General features: G+C 39.9%; 1 protein-coding gene across 2 annotated transcripts in view; it reads left to right on the top strand.

The window, feature by feature from the left end:
- The window catches only part of TEX2 (testis expressed 2), a 44975-nt gene that overhangs the window by 16482 nt on the left and 6509 nt on the right, over window positions 1-21984 (top strand). For both annotated transcript variants that reach the window (XM_033076782.2, XM_033076781.2), the window contains exons 2-8: window positions 1580-3216; window positions 9458-9658; window positions 11281-11617; window positions 12751-12995; window positions 14326-14475; window positions 15846-15945; window positions 19454-19586. In XM_033076782.2, coding sequence (XP_032932673.1) covers window positions 1606-3216; window positions 9458-9658; window positions 11281-11617; window positions 12751-12995; window positions 14326-14475; window positions 15846-15945; window positions 19454-19586 — 2777 coding nt within the window. In that variant the 5' untranslated portion in view covers window positions 1580-1605. The remainder of the gene's footprint in view (window positions 1-1579; window positions 3217-9457; window positions 9659-11280; window positions 11618-12750; window positions 12996-14325; window positions 14476-15845; window positions 15946-19453; window positions 19587-21984) is intronic.

Genomic DNA, 21984 nt, shown 5'->3' with positions numbered 1-21984 from the left:
GAACCATGTCTATGGACAGCAGACAGAAGCATGGGTTCTGTCTGCTGGTGGTTCCCAGTTGTGCTAATTCAACAGGGAAATGAGAGACCAAATTTCTTAGCAACCTTAGCACTCACCAAGTTATATACACAGGTGACTGATAAGTGTGTATGTAAACTTCAGGTAACTGAGAGTTCTTAATATTTGGGTAAACAACTTCTTGATCCACAGATGTAGTAAACCCAAAGGCAGGTAACACCCTGCTGAGCCCCAGGCAGGCTGGAGGCACTTGTCCATCACTGAAAGGAGTTCTCTGTTAGTGCTACTTGGATGGGTCAGATAGATTTTGGGGAGGACAGAAGAAAGCTATTCCATGGTAAAAGCTGAAGTCAGAAGTGATCTTTATGAAGAATTATCTCCTAAGCAGAATGCAGCAGAAATGAGACTTAAAACAAACAAACCCTGAAAATTAAATTTCTGGAGGCTTTGCATGAAGCAGGTTAACATCCAGCCCCTTCCATACAGCCTGCTGAGAAGTTCACAAATACTGGAAGAAGCAAGGAATTGTCAACAATTTAGGAGCCATAAAATGGACAACTACAGTGTGTAGGAAGTTGTGGACAGATAGTCACTCTGTTGTTTTAAAATGTTTAACCCAGTTTAGTTTAGTGACAGGTTAAAAAATGTTTACATGAACAGCTCTGCCTGGAAGTAGAAAGGGCTACAACCTTTAGCAGGATGATGATGCCAAACAGGTGGCACTGGCTTGCTGGATAAAACAATCTGATATCACAACTGTTTGTGAAGTGCAATTTCTTCACCACCACATAATCATTCTTCTGAGCTGCTCTTTAGACGTCAGCAAAGGCCTCGCATTAATTCAGCTTGACAGTTTGATTACAGCATTTTAACAGCTTCTGAAAAATAATTCAGTTACTGAAGTGGTAAACTCGCTGTCTTGGCAGTGCAGATAAAGTGCTGCCTCCCAGCTGGAGAGGCAGAGCTAATCCTGTAATTCCTGGTCCATCTCTGTGTAGGCCACCAGTGCCTTGGTTTAAATGCATGCTATTTCATCTCTGTATAAATATATGTTAAATTCACTTTCATGGGTCAATAAAATGCTTAAATAATGTGCTCCCTGCACAACAACCTTTACATGTATCTGGCCTTGCTTTGAGTTTCAAATTTTCTTTATTTATAAGGTATAAAGCATTAAGTGTTGCATGTAGAAGAGACTGAGAGGAGTGAAGAATTTCAGTGTGTTGGGGTGGGATGGGGCTCTGGAATTCAGGGGTACATCTGGAAGAGAAGATAGAACGGTCATGCTTCAGAGATGAACTGTAATTTCAGGGCACTTGAAGATAGTTTTAACAGCCTGGTATGTTTTAATATTGCCATTTTGTGGTATGTGGAAATACGTTAAGTAGCACACGGTGACCTAGATCTGTAATTTTGAACATAAGCATCTCCTGCTTCTTGTTTTTTTGTTGGTGTGAGTTGGTTTGGGATTTTTTCCTACGTAAAATGATTGAATGCTTGAAAATAAGGGTATTTGAAGGGGGGAAAATGCATTTAATGTGGTGTTATGTTCTTTTCCCAGACTCTGACACCTCTCTGGAACCTGCAATGACAAGTCGGAACAGTAGCCATGCAGAGAAAACCGGTGAAATGTCCTCAAAGCAGTCAACACCAAAAGTGCAGGTCCAACGATCTGTGTCCCGAGAAACCATCACTATTCATTTCTCTGCATTTGGGAAGGAGGAAGAAGAGGAGGAAGAGGAGTTTAAAGAGTTTCTTGATGAGGAACTAGATGACCAAAGCATTGTAACAGCACTTGAAGCCAAGGAAGACCTCTGCTTTGAGCATACCGGCCATGACCTTTTTGGTCCAGCTACCTCGCTTAACATGGCCAACTCTGCATCACCGCTGTCCTCATCGCCTGCAGTTCTGCCCACTGCAGAAACTGTAAAGCTGTTGGACTCTCCTTCCCCATCCCAAATAATCAGTGCAGTGCCACCAGTCCTGTCTCCATCGTCACACACATGTCACACATTTGGTGCATCCGTGGAACAGAAATCCAGTCTGTCTTCCCCATCCTCGTCCCCCTCCAGATCAGTTGCCTGCTCTAGCGGATCATCCACAGTTTCTAGTTCAAAGCCTTTTAAGGGGTTGGTCAAGTCCTTTTCAACAGAAGTGGAACCAAAAGAACCTACCCCACCGATGCGACATAGACAGTTAATGAAAACCTTGGTGAAATCTCTGTCTACAGACACTTCTAAACAGGAGTCTGAAGCTGTGTCTTACAGGCCACCTGACTCGAAACTGAACTTGCATCTGTTCAAACAGTTCACTCAACCTCGAGCTACAAGTGGTGATTCTAAAACTGCCCCCTCCTCTCCATTAACATCCCCCTCCGACACTCGTTCCTTTTTTAAAGTACCTGAAATGGAGGCGAAAATCGAAGACACAAAAAGACGCCTTTCCGAGGTCATCTACGAGCCTCTTCAGCTGCTCAGTAAAATAATGGGTGATGAAAGTAGTAGCCACAGGCCCAAAGCCTTATCTTCAAGTGCTTCAGAACTCTCAAACCTTTCCAGTTTAAATGGCCATTTGGAAAGCAATAACAACTACAGCATTAAGGAAGAGGAGTGTGATTCGGAAGGGGACTTCTCTGGGAGTGACTTTAACCTGACTAAGAGCGATCAGTCAAGAGGGGCAGAAGAACATGCAAAGGAGATGGAGACCAAAAGCTCTCAGTCTGCAAGCACAAAGGACGTGGGGTCAAAACCTTCACTCGTACTTGACAAATGTTCGTTGTCAGCACTGGTGAGCAGGGAGGATGAGGAGTTTTGTGAACTGTATTCTGAAGACTTTTCCTTGCTAGAGGAGGAGAGCAAAACTGATAAACCTGATGAAACTGTGGTGGATCCTGAGATGACTGAGGAAACTGTTACTGTGCTCAGTAGTGAAGATGAAAATAATCTGGATGTACAACAGCCTCAAATACCAGTGAAAACTTTATACTTATTAGTACTGTTAGTCTATGCTTACCTTATTATCCCTCTCCCTGGCTATTTAAGTGGACTTTTACTTGGAATGGCCCTTGGATTTATGGTAGCTGTCAGTGTGATTTGGCTTCTTACTCCACGTACTCACGAGTATCTCAAATTGCATAAAAGCATGAAAAAGCGATGGAATACAGGAGCTCTGGACATCAAAGAACCTGAAATACTGAAGGTGAGGTCATGGCATTTTGTGTGTCTGTCTGCATTATTTTGAGTAGAAGGAGTAAACTAGATTTATCCTGAGGGTGTAAATGAGCTGAAATGTCCCCATTTTTTTAGGGTCAACTCACTTTGACAGGGGCACAAATGGTTTGGTATCCAAGAATACATGACTTCAGTGTCCTTAGGGATTAGTAGAAAATGGAATTTTTTCAAAAGTAAAAGGGCAAATGGCTTTGCTGATAGATTTGAAACAATCCAGCTGAACTAGCGAGAGCGAGTAGTGTCAAAGTTTGGTGTGCAAATTAACGTTTGTGCTTGAAGCTGCATCTTGGGAGATGTATTTTGGTTTTGGGATATTTTGCTGTCTAGGCAGTAATTTGTCTGGTCAGGTCTGTTCATAAGCAGAGACGAAAGCATTGTGTTCAAGTAGAACATAGAGAGTTGGAGAGCATATGGATCCTCCTCAAAAGTAAGCAAATTGAAATGGGAGTAGGAATTACAGTTCAGCAAGATGTGTCTGAGAGCTGGGTTTTAAATGAGTTTGTCCTTCCTGCTCTCTGGCCTCCACTTGTTGAGACATTGCAAGTTGCTCTCACTTCATGTGTGACTTTGCTGCCTGTCCAGCTGTGATCCATCCAACCCCTCTGTTCCTTTAGCTTCTGATCCCTGTCCTGTCCTCCTAATCTCCATCTGTGATAATTAAAGTAATATTTTCCCAACTGCAGAATTCTGAGGAAGAAAACATCTACTGGTTTCTGATGTGCAGCAGAAGCATTTCTGAGTGCTGGTGGTGTAACCCACACTTGATATCACATGCTTGTCACAGTATTTGTGGAGGCATTTTTTGTATTTGTGAAAATATTAAATGGAGCTTTTTGAAGGTGCATCTCCAATTGTAACAGCACAAAGGTTTCATGAATTTAAATTCAGATGGGTATACACTCTACAATCTATAATGTATTGATGGCTAATTTTATGTGTCTTTAAGTAACTGGAAAGGTTGAGAAACAGAATATAAAACTCTACTTTTGTTGTATAAAGGTGGCAATTGCATGTGTAACCCTTACTCTGCCTTGGTGTTCCCCTTTTTTTTTGTGAGAGATACTAGTTGTGGTTATTATTTGCTGTAGTGAATTCAGACTGGACCCTCCTGTCTGCCCAACTGAATTACCTGCTGTTCCCATGTACAAATTGTTGCAAACTTCCAGTTCAGTCTTTGTTATTGGGAGCCAAGACCCTTCCTCAATAACTGAAAGCATGTAAAGATCCTGATGTTCATTATTGGCTGGTGTTAGGCTGGGACATCAGCTTTTGGTCAGGAACCTTTAAACTATATTTTAATGCTTTTATTGAGGAGTTACATCTTATGAAAATGGCTGTAGGCAAGAAATAAACAGTGCAGAGAAGTCTATATAAATGTAGATTAATGGTTTTTATGACCTGATGTATTTCTTGTGCTCATAACACACAAAGTAATTGTCTTTAATATGTAAATGCTCCAGGAGTTAAAAAACCAACTCGATGCCCATACTGTAGTGGAACATAATGTAATATGATTTAGCAGATAGCAAGTTATTATTCCCACTTCATACAACTATTTTCTATTTGCATTTGTCAAAATGAGGACAGCTTAGATCCTCTGAAAAGGCAGCTAAAGACTTAATCTATACCAAAACTCAGGGGAATATAGGAAAATCAAACTTGATGCTCTTGCATAAAGATGTTCTCTTCAGGACTTGTTGGTCTGATATTCTGGCCTGGACTGCTGTCATGCAATTACCATAAATACTCTGAGTAAGAGCCCTTCATGTGAGGCTCAAGGAGTTGAGATTCTGCCAGACTGCCATCCAGCTATTTTTGTACAAGTCTGTGTGCATTCTCCCCCATGTAAACATTGTTTGGGAAGTCTGGATTTCCCAGGTTTTGAAAACTAGTGCAAAATTCCCCTCAGCAATTGCTGAAATACTTGAATAAGTTGTTGTCTCCCACAAAACCATTCCTGGGCAGTGTGAAAAAGTAAAATGACTGTTGTGCTGGTGTGTGTTTCTACAGTCCCTTACCTACTTCAGTGAAATGTCCTTGGTACTGGGGGAAAACATCCCTCCAACCAGAAAATGCACAAAACTCCTGCAATCTTCATTGCATGGTTCTGTATCTGCCTATTCTCCTAGTTTTCAGTTCTCTGGCTTCCTTCTTATATTTTTTTTTCCCTGCCCACATTCTTTCCTTCTTTAATCCATTAGTCTTTTCTAACTTCCTTCTTGGCCTTTCAGTTGTGCATTCTCTTGTGTTGTGCTGGCTGATACGAAAGGTTTTAAGTAACAGCTAAAATGGAAATGAAAAGTTTACCCTTTCCATTAGAAAGAACTTATAGGAAAACACAGTGGCAGTGCCTGCTGGAGAAATGGAGGTTTTGAGCCACAGCTGTACAGGAAGAGGAGGCTTTTTATCAGTGTGCTGTTCCTGAGTACCATCCAAGGGATTTCATGTTTGATAGTGGCCTCTGGCAGACAAATGTTTTTTCCAGTTAAGGTGATGGTTGCTTCTCCTATCTCAGACCTTTTTTATGTCTTTGTATTCCCTGTGAATGAAGCTCAAAAAATGCATTCTATTTTTCCCTCATTTATGAAGCAAAATATATTGAAGTATTATAAAAAAGTGGTAATAAGAGGGGTACTAATACAATTAGTGTGATTTGAGTGATCAGCAGTCTTGAAAAAATTTTGGTGATAAAGTATTTGTTTATATAATTTAATAATAATGGCTGTTAACCAGTTAATATCACTGAGAATCTTTAGGGACAGTTTTAATCCAGGTTTGAGCTTGTATAGTGAACATGGCTTTTGCTGATTATTTTATTTATTTGAAAGTATCATAAGTAATGATTTAAATTTATTTTTACCCACGGTCCTGGTCTGTGCCCCCAGCCCTCTGGGTGCTTCATAAGGATCTTTTGCAGTTCTCCCCATCTTCCCCTCTCAGGTTATGCTGTAACACACCTGAGACCTTAAAAAAGTAACACTGACAAGTCTTGACTATGCAATTCTCACATGAATTATTCTGTTGAACTGCACTTTGAATAAAAAATTGGGAGTCCAGAGTCAGGAAAGAGAAAAATCAAATTGAGGGGGGTGCTTTTGAAGCTGTGTCTGTAGGTGGCCATGTCCCACAGAACTGAGTGTTCCCAGGGCTGGAGCAGTGGCAGCAGCTGTGGATTGAAGCTGTGACCTGAGCTGGCAAAGCCCAGTCCTGGAGCAGCTCTGTGCTCAGGGGGTTCCCAGCCTGCTGGCCAGGCATGTTCTCCTGCTTTCAGCTGGGAGTGTGGAGCAACTGCTGACCTTCCTAAACAGAGATCACAGGATCGTGCCCATGGCCAGCAGCTGCACAGTGGCATATGACTGTGGTCATTGTCCTCCCAGAATTACTAAATTTCTTATTTTAACAACTTTGCTAGAACAGAGAAAACCTATCCTACAGTCACTCCTCTCCCACACAAGGAAATCCATTGTTGCTTCAATAGTTGGGGAGAATTTATCTGTTGCTAGCACATTATAGTAACAACTTCTCTATTTGGGTGCATTGCAAAAGGGTGTCCGTGGGCTGGGAATCTTTTGTTCCAAATTGGTTTTGCAAAAAGAGAGGCAGAGGTATTTCTGCTGAAATTGTTCTTAAAGTGCAGGAACTTTGGAATGACTTTAGGGGCTTCCTGGATAACCTTCTCTAGGTGAAACAATTTACAGAACTGAAGCTCACTGAGGTGAGAAGGCAGGTGGTGTTGTTACCTCCTTTAAAGCTGTTAGATAAGATTCTTGCAGCTGCCAAACATTTTCAGATTCATGAATAGAGCGAAGAGTCATCATTTAGTGAAGCATTAATGTTTTACTGTCAGCCATGCAGTGTGTCTCTGTAAGAAAACAACTTGAAAATAGAGTGCAAAGAAGAAACTTTATCCTTAGAAATTAGAAAACTAAAATTTTATGTACAGGGAGGGTTTGTAGTACTCTACTGTCTGTCTTTGATCCTGACTGTTGTCTGAAAATAAAACCCCAAATACTTAAACCTAAACTTGTTTCTTCAGTAGCTGAAAACCTGGTGGTTGTGCTGTGTTTGCACTTCTGTTGGGTTATGAGTGAGCAGGGGAGGCACTAACAGGGTGTGAGAATTGTGTGTTTGGCATATTGTACAGCTAATCCATTTGTTTGAACTGGAAAGCCTGGGCACATGGAAGGGATCAGAAAAGCAGGAGGGATTTTTGCTTCTTACTTTGGCACAGTGAAGTCAAGGTTTTGATGAGTAAATCACTCCTTGTTTTCATCACAGTTCCATCTCAAGCAGGCTGTTAAAGGAATGTCAGGTGCAGTCTGACCTTCCTTCCTGGGTACCACATGTACCCATAAGTTTTCAACCTTTCTACTGAAAATAGAAAGCTTATTAGACTTAGAGAAAGGGCTCATGTGACTAAGCTTGCAATAATGACCCACTCTCCAAGCAGCCCTTTCACTCTGTGCCAGCTGGTGCGGTGTTGGCTGAACGGCCTTCCAGGAGAAGGCAAGAAACTTCTGAGGCAGCAAATTCCCATCTGTATGTTTGCCTGGCTGCAGGCTCCAGACTTTGTCTGAGCTAGAAATAGCTTGGAGATGTGATCAGGGGCAGGTGGGAGTTGCTCCAAAGATCTGTGGGCCATATGGATATTCCAGTTCCCGCACACGGTGGCTTTGGGCAGCTCACATGATGTTCTTGTGCTTCAGTTAGTCCAGCTGGAGTTCCTGGCTGAAAATTAATTGCTGTCTGCTCAAAGATGTCCTGGCTAGATAATTTCTAGGAAGGAGATGGGATGTGCCTCAAACCTACATCAGCCTTGCTGTGCAGAATTTGATGGCTTACAAAAACTCTTCCTTGTGCATTTTATTTCCTATATGTAAGAAAAAAAAACAACCATAAAGCTTCTTCAAAGAGTATGTCCTGATATAGGCATTTCTGTTAATAAAAGACATAATCTGCTTTGGAGCTGAGTGAAGATGAATGACTTAATCTTTCCTGAACATAAAAGAAATGCTAATTTATCTATTTTTTTCAGGGTTTGTAGTAAAAAAAGAGCTAGATGTTGGAGTAAGCAAAACAGATAGCACTGTTACTATGGCACCTAAGAAAGTGTGTGCTGTCTACTGTGGGAAATTATGTGGTACTGAAACTGAAGAAAATTAGCATAAAAGTAAATTCTACATTTCTGTGTGTGGGTGGAAGCTTCTTTAATAAGTTGAAATCTTGCAGTAATTTGTGGGATGTTTTGCATAAGGTAGTTACAACCTTTTGTTTTGAGAAATATTGGGGTGCTCATTCAGCTCTCCTCACTTCCCCCCACTGTAATCACACTGTTTGTAAAGGTTCCATTTGACTTTCTGCTCCCTTTCACATTCTGTTGACATTGATGAATATTGAATATGCTGAATTTAGGGTGCAGATAACAACAGTGATCAAAGAATGTTGTATGGCAGGTTAAGAGCAGCAAAACTTCTCCTTGAATGAGTATTCTGCCTACCTTCTACCCCATTTATCATCTCTATTTGTGTAATCAGATGTTGGAGGAGAAGCGTCACCCCCATGGTCAGAGTCAGCACTTAGAGGCTTGTTACAGCAGGACTGGCTGGTTTGTTTTGTGTTTCTTTTACAGCACAGAAATTAATTGGATTTAATCCACGTGTATGACTCCTGTGTTGTAGCTGGGCAGTTACACAACATGTTAAATGATCTCAAACGGTGATGGTGCATGAAAGCAAACTCCATTGTGGTCTTCCACTGAGTCCTTAATTGTGCTGATTACAATGTCAGTGCTGTTCTGTGAGCAGACAGGCTGTTTGCTCTGCCTGGGCTCTGGGTGATTAAAGTGTCCGAGCTTGCTGGGAGCAGAGGAGCTGCTGTGCTGCTCAGCCCTCCTGCCCTGTGGCTCTTCCTGGCATCCTGCATCTGCAGATCCCACTGGGGCTCCTGGGGATGAGGTGAGAGCACCCTGTGCTACGTATACAAAGTGGCTGAGTCAGAAAAAACACACCATGTGGTTGAGATCTCATCCATATCTCATGCTCTGTTGGTTTGGTGCTACCTCATTTAGGGCATTTATTGCCTCGTTCTGTTTGTGCACTAAGTGAAATGACTTTGGTAAAAGCTTGGATAATATTTTAAAGTTTTTAGGTACGTGTTGTACTTGGTTTTCCAGCAGCTTAAAAGCCTGTTAACAGTGCCTTCTTCTCTAGGGATGGATGAATGAAATTTATAATTATGATCCAGAAACATACCATGCTACGTTGACTCACTCCGTCTACGTGCGACTCGAAGGCAGCACCCTCCGCCTTTCAAAACCCAATAAAAATATTTCTAGAAGAGCTGTGTACAATGAGCCAAAGCCTGAAGTCACATATGTCAGTCAAAAAATTTATGAACTAACAGACAGCAAGGTGAGTATCTTACTTATATCTGATTTTAACAAAGAATACTTTGCAAATTCTTTTTAACTCTGAAATTTTTTTTCATTCCTCTGTTTTCATGTTCTGTCATTATTTAAATAAAACTGTTGTCACATCTAACTTGCAAAAGATTGTGCTGGGAAGGAAGATTGAGCAGGATTTGGAAAAAAGTACATACTTACACAATAAGGGAAGGGCATGATTTTCCACTGGCACTTGAGAGCAGAGTTAACTCATGAGAGCTCTGAGACTCATTCCCAATGCATGAGATGACTGTGGGGCTGTTCTGGAGGTTACACCAAAATACCTTGTCTTTGGTGACTGTCTCTACCCCCCCTTAAAGAGGGAATGAGCATCATATGTGAATGTGAAAGAGGAGAGTGAGAGGTGTCTGAAATGTGGCCTGCTCCAGGTACCCTCACTCTAGGGAAGGAGATATGGGGATTTTTGCAGCTGGAAGAGTGTATCAACAATAGTCTCAGGACAGTTTTCCTACATGTTGTTTGCCTCCCTCAAATATGTCAAGAGTTGCCACATGAAGTTGATTTCATTGGCATTGTTTTAAATAATACATCAATACCTAATTATTAAGGGAATGGATTTTTTTAATGTGCTGCATCAGTCGAGGGCCTTGGCAATACAGCTGTAGGAGGAAACCACGCTTCACTTGATTGGAAGTGAGAGGAGGGACCAAGGCAATGGTGAGGAAAACCTCCCTCCTTTTCTCTGTTTCTGTGGGAAAGGAGCATGCTATCAGCTCTGCCTCCCATTAAAGGAAGATAATGAAAAGGATAAAGCAAAATGTAGATTCCTGCCTTTTGTAGATTTGTTTTCCCACCATGAAGACAAACAAATCTGTCATGTACTGCAGGAGCACTTGACTGATGGTGGTTCCCCATGGTATCTTAGAAAAATTTCCAGTACTTCTCCCCACCCAGCCCCAGTTGATTACAGAAGAGCCAAGTGCCCTGACTGTAATGAACAAATGATGCCTATTCTTCAACATATTTGCCCACAGTTTTTGGAGAACACTGTTGAGTTTAGACCCCACATAAGACTTTTAAACTCTTTTTTTAAACCACTCTTCTAATTACTAGCATTGTTGTAATTTGATACAAATATACTGAGTTTAGATTATAATTATCTGCAAATCAGTCTTAAGGCTTGACTCTTACGTATTTCATGTGGCTGTCACCAACTTGAAACACTGAAGTTCATAAGGTGGGCATGAAAAGTTACGTTCAAAACTTAGTTTGGACTCTGATTATTTTATCTTATCTATTTTTCTCCCCATGGTCCCAGAAATAAAGTTCTTGGTTTTTCAATTTTTTCTGCAAATCCATGAGAATAGGATCATTTAAATGAAAACAGAGCTTCTAATCCACATGGTATAATCTACTTAAATGTCCCTTTTTTAATTCCAAGGTTTGCCTCACCAAAGACTTAGTGATAGCAGTGGGTTGGACATCCACCAGCAATTTCAAGTCAGTTAAACTGGCAGATCCAATGTGGGATCTTGCTCTCTTGCATTTCTGTGTTCTTTAGTTGAGTATAGAAACATGGAGGATACAAGTGAAAAATGAATTCATTTAACCCATTCATATATCCTTCAGATTTCCCTGGTTCCCAAGAGCCTGGCACGGAAACGAATTTGGAATAAGAAATACCCAATTTGCATTGAACTCGCCAAACAGGATGACTTCATGGCCAAGGCCCAAGCTGAGAAGGAGACTGCAGAGGAAAAGTTACCTGCTGAAAAAGTGGACTCAAACAATGAGGAATCCAAGAAACCTCAGGATGGAGTGAAGTACACTTGCCAAAAGGATCAAGTGCTCTATCTCTTTGGAAGGACGGGTAGGGAGAAGGAGGAGTGGTTCAGAAGGTTCCTTCTCGCATCAAAGCTCAAGTCTGAAGCAAAGAAGCTACCCAGTTTGTCTGGGAGCAAGCCAGGTACTCAGATTTTATATTCTTGTAGGAGTTTGTTAAAAGAAACAAACCAAAGTTACGTTTTGGTGGTGCCACAGTGATCTTCACAAGCAAAAAATAATAATACCAAAGATACATGTTTGCTTACCTTATTGCCACCTTACCCCCCACCTTTTTTTTTCTTGGCTCTAGGCTTTCAAATATAATTACTATTTTTAGACTATTTTATTTGAATACACTGTTTTTCAGTGACTGTAATAACTCCTGTCATATTTGTAGGGATTAATTATACAATCTCTTCTTTTTCTGTATGTTGGAACTGATGTCAGCACTTGCAGTATTAGACTCAGTTCTCTCATTACCAGTTTTTCCTCCTCCGTCCTTCCTTCCACTTTAGTCTCTCCTGTGAAGGATAAAGCTTTCTCATGGGTTAGTGTCACAAGAAAACACATTTCTCTGTTTAAATAAAAGTTCCTGCACTAATACATATATGAATAGATATATATATTTGAACCAACAAACATTAGTCAATAGTATCAATTGTTTGGAATATTAATTTAAACCCATCTTCTGATACAGTTTTAAACCTGAATGACTTATGCTTTTCTCTCTTTATTCTCTGAGAAGCTTTCTAAAAATTAGTTAACATTCTTGTTACTGGCACATAACTTCTTGAAATGCAAATGCAAAATTAATAGCTAATTAAAATTCTAATAGTTATGTACTTTTGCCAGTCCTTCTAATTGTAACAGCCTATAATTAGATTAGGAAAAAAAATACCTTAGTCATAGGTGCATTTCTATCACCTGACTTTTATTTTAGGCATTCCCCAGCAGGGCTGTTGGGAATTCTGCCATGTGTTATACATATGTGAGTGTTCATATTTAAATATGCTATTGATCAGCTGACTCCTCCAGTCCCACACCCTGCTGAGTGCTGAATCACAGCAAATACTGGCTAATTTGGGTTTAGGACCACCTAAACACACAGCAGTAGAATTTACTTTTAGCCTTTAAGATAAGAAAGCACCACACTGGTCTTTTTTCAGGAGAAATATCTGTGGAATAAATTTGTTCCTTTAAAGTTTGATGATACACTGTGGTATTTGGCTGTCAGATTTGTTCTCTGTTGAGCAGGTATTATTCCTTTGAATTTAGGGGTGCTGCCAGCACACAGAGCTGATGGTCAGTCTGGAGTTCTCACGCACAGCCGGAGCAGCAGCAAGGGAAGTGCAGAAGAAATCACATCCCAGCCAAAGCATAAGGACCTGGCTGGCAACCTGAGGCAGAAAATGCTTCTGGACTACAATGTTTATATGGCAAAGTGTATTCCACAAGAAAAGAAAAGCCCTTCAGGTAGTCCAGTCCTCAGTGCAGACAGCAGCCCTACAGCTGTGAAAAAGGTAATACTTGTGCTCCAAAGGATCAGTGAACAGTGTCTGTACCTCTTATTAATCCTTTGGCCTCCTGGATTGCATTTGAATCACTCTCAGTAAACAGAACCTTAATACTAAGTACAACACTAATAATAAACACATCTTTAATGTTAAGCATGACCACTGTTTGTTTAAAAGCTGTGGTTCATATCATGCATCTTTGTTTCCAGACTTTCATACAATACCCAGAAAAGGGAATAGGAGGCCATGTGTAATGTATGAATAAACATATCTTGTGTTCCACCAGGAAAACATATTCTAGCCCCCAACCACTCCTGAAGCTGTGATGGATTTGCTGCTGAATCTGGCACGTGTCAGAAGTCATTCTATAAATAGATGAGCAGTGCTGGCAGGGAAGCTGCGTCACAGCAGAGGCTCCTCACCCAGCTGTCCTGGCAGGGCCAGGCTGCAGCCCTTGCAAGCAGTAGCTGCCAAGAGATGATGTTCAGAACTGCAGCCTCTATCTGCCTGTCTTAGAAAGCACTGCCTTTCTGCTAGCTTCAGGAGTTCTGCCTGGAATAATGTAGGGTGGTGAATTCTTCTGTCATTGCAGGCACTTAATATGTTGTGTTTCCTTCATGGAAACTTCCTGTTTTTTCATGGTGGTGTGTGTACACACCCAAAATTATTTCAGCTGCCTTGGCTTTTGTGTGTGTAGTCAGTGATGCAGCATCTGAATGTATAATATTTCCAGGTGTTTCAAGGTGGTTCTCAAGGAAACCGAGACAGAATTCTCTTGCGCTGTAAACAAAGCCTTTAATGCAGCAGAGGGAACAATATTGTTTCCTGAATCCTGTATGCAAACACTGGAAGGAGGAGTGTGATTCTCTGTACTGTGTTTATCATCTATTTGTGGTGTTTCTGAACTGGATTTAAGGATGTAAGATTTGGTCTTGCTTTCCAATTTTTTTGATAAAACAGAGGAAGAGTAGAATACCTGTTCTTCCAGATCTGACTGGCAAGAGAGAGTATCTCTTAGTGCAAACATGTTTATAAATCTGCCCACTCTGGGTTTATCTGCTTTTTCTGCCAGAGGTTGAGTTACATGCAACTTTCTCATTTCATTGCCAGAGGTCAATCCATATCTGTGTGGTTTCATTCCCTCTGCTGCATGTCAGGATGATGACAGGCTCGTGGCAGCCCAGCTGATGCGTTTTGTAAAGTGCACCCTGTGCTGAGCATTTGGTGTTCTGAACTGACCTGGACTCTTAACACTGAACTTCCCATATCAATCAGGCCTTTTCTATCCTTATTTTGTAGTATTTATAGAGCTGGGTAACCTGCTTTATGTTTTCAGTTGCCAGATGCCAACGTGGAAGCTGAAGAAGAAGAACAAGAGGCCTGGGTGAATGCTCTGCTTGGAAGAATATTTTGGGACTTTTTAGGAGAGAAGTATTGGTCTGATCTAGTGTCAAAGAAGATCCAAATGAAACTTAGCAAAATAAAGGTACCTGATCTGGATATTTGCATTATACACTCCTTGGGAAGGAAGTGAAACATACAGACTTTGAGTTTTAAAATAGTACAAGACTTATTTCACATTTACGTGTAAAAGACAATAAATGTGCTACAGAATGGCAGTTCAGTTTCTGATGGATCTCAGCATGTTAACTTTGCTGCTTTTGTTTAACATGAACTGGATTAGTTATTTGTATCTTTCAAGTTTTTATGTAAATTTTTTTTATAAAAATTGAAGTATTGTTTACAATAAGGATGAATAGAACCAGATATAAATGAGGAAATCTGCTTTGGGAAATAAATTGCTTGTAAGGTGGAGAACATCAGGGAACCCCAACTGTAATTGATGTGTTCCTGTTAACTTCAGACACAAACTACTTGCAGGAGGTCAGTGGGAACACAAGTTATGGAAAAGCTCTGTGGGGTGACAGGACACAGCTTCCATCAGCTGCACCATCTCAAGGGTGAAGGGAGGAGTGATGCTTTAGAGTGACTTTTCAGAACTTCCCCTTGCCTTCTGTAACCCTTCACAGCAGCAGTTCATCACAGGCCTTCAGCTCCTGATGTCTGGGGAGGAGTTTGCCTGTTCCTAAAGGCAAAGGAAGTTGTTGTTCTGCTGAGGAAAGCTCAGAAATTTAGCTGCCAGCACCAGCTGTGAGATAGTGCTGCCTTTGCTTTGGGAAATAACCTGTAGCCTAATTCTGCCTGTCTGCTTCCACAATTGTGACAGCAGAGTCCCCAGACATCTCACTGGTAACTTTTTAAGTAGAAAGACTGGGAATAGGGACTGGATGTGTTTTTGATGTGTTAAAGCAGTGTTTGTTCACAGGAGATAATGTTTTCTGTCAATTAGAAACATTTAAGTGAATAGATACCCAAATCATGATTCTGTGTCTCTGTTTTACTAAAACCATGATACAGATTTAAAAGGTAATGTTCTATGAAAGAATTTGCCAAAGATAAAAGACACATTGATAAAACATCAATGGTAAAATATATGACTGAAGTTAAAATCCAAAGAAGTCTTTCATTTTTATTCACAGTGAAATAGGATTTAAACCATTCTTGAGCTTTTTACATACTTGGGCTAAGAAGTATGCTGATGGTTTATGGTCAGCATCTAAACTTCAGCATAATTTTAAAAACAAGTTCAAATGCCCAGTCTCTCCCTAAAAACTTTTGAAGCTGGTAACTGTGAAATGCTAGAATAGTAAGAAATTTGTGTAATTGTATTTGTGTTCTTTTGCTGGTGACACTTCAGCTCAGTCCGTTCCTTAAGTTTAATAAGCTTTCTTCTCTTAGGAAACTGATGTTTAGTTCCATAACATGTATTTGATTTTTTGTATGCTTTCCTTTTAGCTGCCCTACTTCATGAATGAGCTGACTCTGACTGAGCTAGACATGGGGATAGCAGTGCCCAAGATCCTTCAAGCCTTCAAACCTTCTATTGATCACAGAGGTAAAAAAGCCCTAAAAATCCTCCTGGTACTGCCTTTATATTTGTGGAAAACAGAATTTTGATCTGTTTATCTTGTGTAATGTAATAAGGGGTCTTTATCTCAGGCTCAGTGTAAATATAATTCTGTATATATGGAGTTCTGATCATGTCTTTCCATAGGAAATAATTACTGAACTAAACTAAAATTTGCATGCTACAGAGATGCAGACACTTATCTGATACTGTCATGGACTGCAGAGAGCAATGCAAATCTCCTTGAGACAGATCTGATTCTGTACCATAGAAGACAGGTTTGGCTCTCAAAGAGAAGCTGCCCTGTTCTGAACACAGGGATTCAGAAAATATTATTGTAATAACTTGGAAAATGAGAATACAGTGTTGTTTTGAAAATAAACTTCAAAATACAGAATAATTTTATGTCCTTTATACTAAATACAGCTTTTTTTTTTTTTTAAGCTGGATGACTTTCATACTGCTGCTCTAAGAATTAGAGCTGTTTGTTTTCTATTCCTTCTGGCTTGCATATGGTCACATATTTGAGCATATTTGTGTCACTTAAGTAGCCTTGCAAAAAGAAAACCTTGGAAAAATGCTTTTTAGCTTCGAAAACATTTGTTCTACATGTTGAGGAGAGCTGGATGCCATCTAAGATCTAATCAGAGCTTTAATTTTAAATTGCATCAGAGTTTATCCACTCAATGTGAAGAAATTTCTAATTAGCCCAAAGGGAAATATTTCCTTGGAAGACCTGGCATGCTGTCACCTGACCTTTGCAAGAATGCCAGATGCATGGGCTTCAGGAGGAGATTAATAAACTTTAATACTAAAAACTTGGTGCCACTCAAATCACTGACTAAAAGCAGGAGGATAGTAAGTGCTAACTTTTCTCTCATAAAACTGAACAAAACAGACTTTAGGGAAACATTAAAATCCTCTTGGACATACATTAGTTAATGCTGCCTTTTGTATCCAAATGCTATTGCTTGCCCTTATCTACTTGAGGCTTGCAACTCTTTGGGGAAAAGCCTTATCTATAAAACACTGGGTACTTTGCTCTCAACTTTTCCAAAGAATGTTTTCCACTGAGCTTTATAAACAAAGAATGTTTGAAAAGAGCAAACTGTTTGGTTGTCATGAGGAACACAATCTGTCTATTTAAGAGAAATGAGAATTGAATAGATGGAATAAGCTGGAATGCAGTTAGTGTTTGGGGAACTAAAGCATATTGCTGCTTCTTGTCTTACGCTTCCTGTGTGGGACAGCAGGTTCTCCACAGTGTTTAGGAAGTCCTCCAGTGTTCTCAATTAAGTGGTTGCACCATTGGTAGAAGTTTTAGTTGGAGTTACAGAACAAAGGAAAACTTCTCAAAATCATTGCATGTGTGATGCTTGTAAAGCGGTTTCATATTTTCTTTGAATCAGGCTTTCCTTTCAGGGTTCTTGTCAGTGTGTTTTCCTTTTCCTTGATTTAAACATTTTTTGAATTCCTTTCTCTGTTCTCATAACTTCAGTTGTAAACAAAGACTGTAGTTCTAAGTCATGAGATGGGATTTAGGAGCCATTGAACACTTGGCTTCAATTAATTGGTGAAACAGCAATGAGATCAATTAGTTCCTTCAGTTTCTTGTTCAGTTAAACTGTGACAAGCAAACATTTATGGTAATCTTTTAACTTCTCCCACATGTTGAATGACATGTGACCTTTTAGGGTTTTTAAGAGCTTGCAGTGAGTAATTACTGGAACTTCTTTCCTTATTATACTTAAAAGGGCATAAACAAGGGGATGATAATGGGAAATGCTTGTTTTCATAAGAACAAAATGTATTTCTTGGTAAGTTGACCTATGAGTAAACAACTTGGTTTATTGGGGGAATGTTTCAGGGCAATATCCAGAATGAATGCTTCTAAGTTTTTGGGGGTTTTTAGTAAGTGTTTGAGGGAGTCATTCGAGGTAGCCTTTTGTGAGGCTTTAAAGTGCAGTTACTAATTGTGATGGGCTTTGTTTCATCCATACTTTTTTTTTTTTTACCAGCACTTGATTACAAAGAAAATACTTTTTTTATTATATGCCTTCTCTAATTAAATAAATTTGTTAACAGACAGTGTTAGAAAAAAACCTTGTTTCTGTTAATACAGTCCTGCTTGGGTGAGAGCATATGCTGTAGCTTTTACTGTAATTCTGTCAAGGCTAGGGAACAAGAAAACTGAATAAGTTGTACCATCTACCCAATTCTTTACTCCCTCTCCCTCCCTCTTTCCCTCTGGAAAAAGTGTTCCAACATTTTCTGGTCAGAAGGAATTTTCCCTCTCAGTAATTGCATCCTTTACTTAATTTCATCTACTGATAAAATTGTATTGATGATTGAGTTCTGCTGACTCATTGATTATCCAAAAAGTCTGTTAAGCTGTTTTCATGTTGATATTTTCCTCCTGTAAATAGAAAAAAATCCTTACAAGCTTGTGTTTGAGTTCTTGTGTTAAGTTTTTAGAAGTCTTAGGAAAAGTGTAGTGGGAAAAGAGTTATGTGGGTTAGTAAAGCACCACCTTGCTTTCATCCTGCTTCAAGCATGTAACCTGACAGGGTGCCAGTCACCGGGTCTTTGGGAGCTGCCTGTATTTCTGTTACCACAAGTGGGAGGATTATGATAAGGGTATGTTTTTGCAGAAAAGGAAACAATAGTTCTTTAACTGATAAGGTATGACGTTCCTAGAACAATAAAACACAAAGGAGTAGTTACCATTTGTCCTGGTTTCACTTTTTTCATAAGTAAATGAAAGTGGAATGGGTCGGTGGTTGATGTGCCAGGTACTGGTGAGGGAATGTTTTGTGCAGCTGCAATATCTGGAAAATGAAGATGTATGATCTGTGTTTAGTGGCATCTGTTTTTTAACCTCTGGATGATAAATACCTACAGCTTTGGTGCAGGTTGTCACTTAAAAGGCTGAAGCTAATCTTAAAGTATTCCCAAGACAATTCTCCTGGAGATTGCAAAAAGCAAATAATTTGCACAGACAATTGGATTTAACGTAATATTGCACATCTAGAATTGTCTAAGTAATGACTCTGTTTACACTGAATCATAAAAGAATGCCTGTAGCTCAGTTACTGAGGGAACCTTGTCATTGATCTTCAGTACAGCACTGGAAAAGGCAGCAGGTTGTGGTGTGAGAGAAGCAATATTGCTCTGAGATTTCAAGTTGTGCTTCAGTTGGACAGCCTCAGTGGTGTAGAGGAGTGTCCCCATTACTGCTTGGCTTGGAGCAATGCTGTAAATAGTTTTGAAGTGAATCTGTGATGGTGTTCTATTTCCTTTATCTCATTTCACATCTCTTAAGCAGTTTAGGTGTGTGTAAACCACAGTAATTTTTTTTAGACCATTAGCTGTACTCACCACTCTTGTTCAGTGTGGCTTGGATTCATATCTGGCTTTGTTCCACGAGCTTAATGTGATCAGAAAGCTTGCTTTGTGATTGCTCTTCAAGTGACATCTTTTCTGTTGTTTATTTTAGGACTATGGGTTGATTTGGAAATGTCCTACAATGGATCTTTTCTAATGACCCTGGAGACCAAGATGAACTTGACCAAACTTGGTAAAGAGCCGCTTGGAGAAGCGTTAAAGGTCGGCGACATCGGCAGGGAAGGGTAAGGGATGGCAATGGTGCTTTCCTTGTGAAAAGCTGGGATTTTCCTTCTGTATTTGCAGCTCTGGCTGTGCAGTAGATTGAAAGGAGTTTTGGGGATGTTTCATACAAGTGGGTGTGGAACATGGCTTTTCTATGCAACTTTATTGTTGGGTTATGCTATTGATAATAATTTTAATAAAAGGCTTCTGTGGTACAACTATCTTTATATATATATGTATTTCAGTTGGGTTTTAAAATGTCCTGTGACTAAAATTTAGTATTGTCTTATCCTAGATTTGGGGTTTAGCCAGATAAAACTCATATACTGGAGATACACACATGCAGCAATAGGTATAACAGGCTACTGCAGCATGGTACAGCTGCAGCAGGAAACCATGGAGTAGTAAACAGTGTGGAAGGCAAACAGGCTCTAACTGTTATGTAAAGAACTTTTCAAAAGCTTTATTGCATCGTGGGAGTAATCACATCCCTGTTTTAGTCTCTATTTTTCCTCATAGCCATCTTCTCTTTGCCTGCTGTGCCTAAGTGGAATGCCTTATGTAGATGGACTAATTAGCAGACACCATACAGTAATTTACCTCCTTTGCATTTATGCTTTCCCTCTCATTTTTTCAATGCTTGGATATCATCTATCTGTCCATTTGTATTAACCTAGAGAGTGGCATTTGTCAAATATTCAAATACCCATCCCTGGATGGATCCACTCCTAACTCTGGAGTCCATTTTTTGTGCCTTAATTCTCTTTGTACTAAAGAAATCTGCAGGCCCTGAACAGTAGGTGGTCTCTGATTTAATGTACAACCACTGCCTACAAATCAAGGAAATAGTCTCTAAATCTGGCCATTTGTTTAGCTATGAACAAAACAGTGTGGTCTTTCACAATTAAAATACTAGATGCTTCATATCCTCATGTCTTAGCTCTGACCATTTATTCTGAGGTATCTTGAAGTAATCCTTACAGCAGCACTATATTTCAGTGCAGTCATGACAAGAAAATAAATGTGAAAAAAACTGTTGGCTGAATGATCTCATACACTGGTAGAAATTCAGAGGATTTAAAATCGACCTAGATTCTCATTGTCACTGCTTGAAACAAATATTTCTGAATTTACATCACTATAACTGGTAGGTGTGAATTTTTCAAAATCCCTTTAATCCTGCCTGCTCAAAAAATGGGGGATAGAGGAGGAAATGTCAATACAAATCAAATTCTTGCTTTTCTTCCCCACCCCTTCAGGATTTTCTTTGTGTATTTTCATATCTGTTCAGTGCAGGAACAGCCTCAGAAATAATTAGTGAACACTCTGATTCATATATAAAAATCAGGTTGCTGCTGGCTGAGCAATAGGCCCCAGCAAGGCAGATTTAAGTGCCTGTAGCCAAGCAACCAATTACTTGAAGGCATCAGCATTAACTGCATTGCTCCCTGCCCAGGGCTGAGATGTTTCAAACCTCAGTGCCAGGTAGCAGCTTTACATAAAGAGCAGTCTAATGTATGCTAGTTTGGATGAGGGTTTTTTTGTTGCTTGTTTGTTTTGTTTTTTTCCTTAAACAAAATGGTTAATAAATAAATTAAGGACTGAAAAGTATGTAATAATTTGCTTCTCATCTATACCTTCCAATGTGTTACTTAATTTTAATTCTACTGGCTTTTTTAATTATCAGTACAATTGCTGTGACAAATCAAATTGCTCTGCCTGTGTTTGCATCCATGGTCACATTGTCACTAAGTGATGAGTGTTGGTTGCTGAGCTCATTTCTGGCCCTTACAAGCTCAGAACAAACCATCTCTTGAGATGCAGTAACCACAAAGTGGTGTGAGAAAGGCACCTACTCATGCAGAGAGAGGAGGGGGAACAGCTCTGGGTTTAACTGTCTGTGCCTGTTGTCAGTGTGAAGCAAGACAAATGGGTCACTGTTGCACTTGCTGTTTGAAATAGAAGTGAAGTGTGCTGAGACACAGTCTGGTAATGCTGTCTTGCACGCCTTCTCAGGAAAGTGCTGCTCTCAGAAAGGGTAGGAAACTATTTAATTGCCAATTTTGTAAAAGTAACACATTAGAGATTCTGCTAAACAGGAGATGAGGCAGAAGCAGGCAGGTTAACCCAGTGTTGCTGCAGCTTCTTAACCCATCAGTCCTTTTGGCTTTGCTGAACCACATAAAAACAAACTGACAAATGGCAATTCATAAAATATTGTGCAATCTTTACAGGAACAATACAGTAGCTCCAAAGTGATTTTTTTTCTCCCAATGTTTGTGTGATATAAATGGTCCATTGTATACAGAGCTCCCCTGAAATCTCACTCAAGCTTATTTATTGTTGCTTTGTTTAATGCGAGGAAATCCTGTGGTCTGAGCCACTTGGTGCTTGTGAGGCACTTCAGAGGACCCCTTC

Source organism: Catharus ustulatus, chromosome 20, assembly GCF_009819885.2.
Source record: "Catharus ustulatus isolate bCatUst1 chromosome 20, bCatUst1.pri.v2, whole genome shotgun sequence".
Lineage (NCBI taxonomy): Eukaryota > Metazoa > Chordata > Aves > Passeriformes > Turdidae > Catharus > Catharus ustulatus.
Note: the sequence above shows the minus strand (reverse complement) of the source record. Positions and strands in the feature narration are given on the sequence as shown.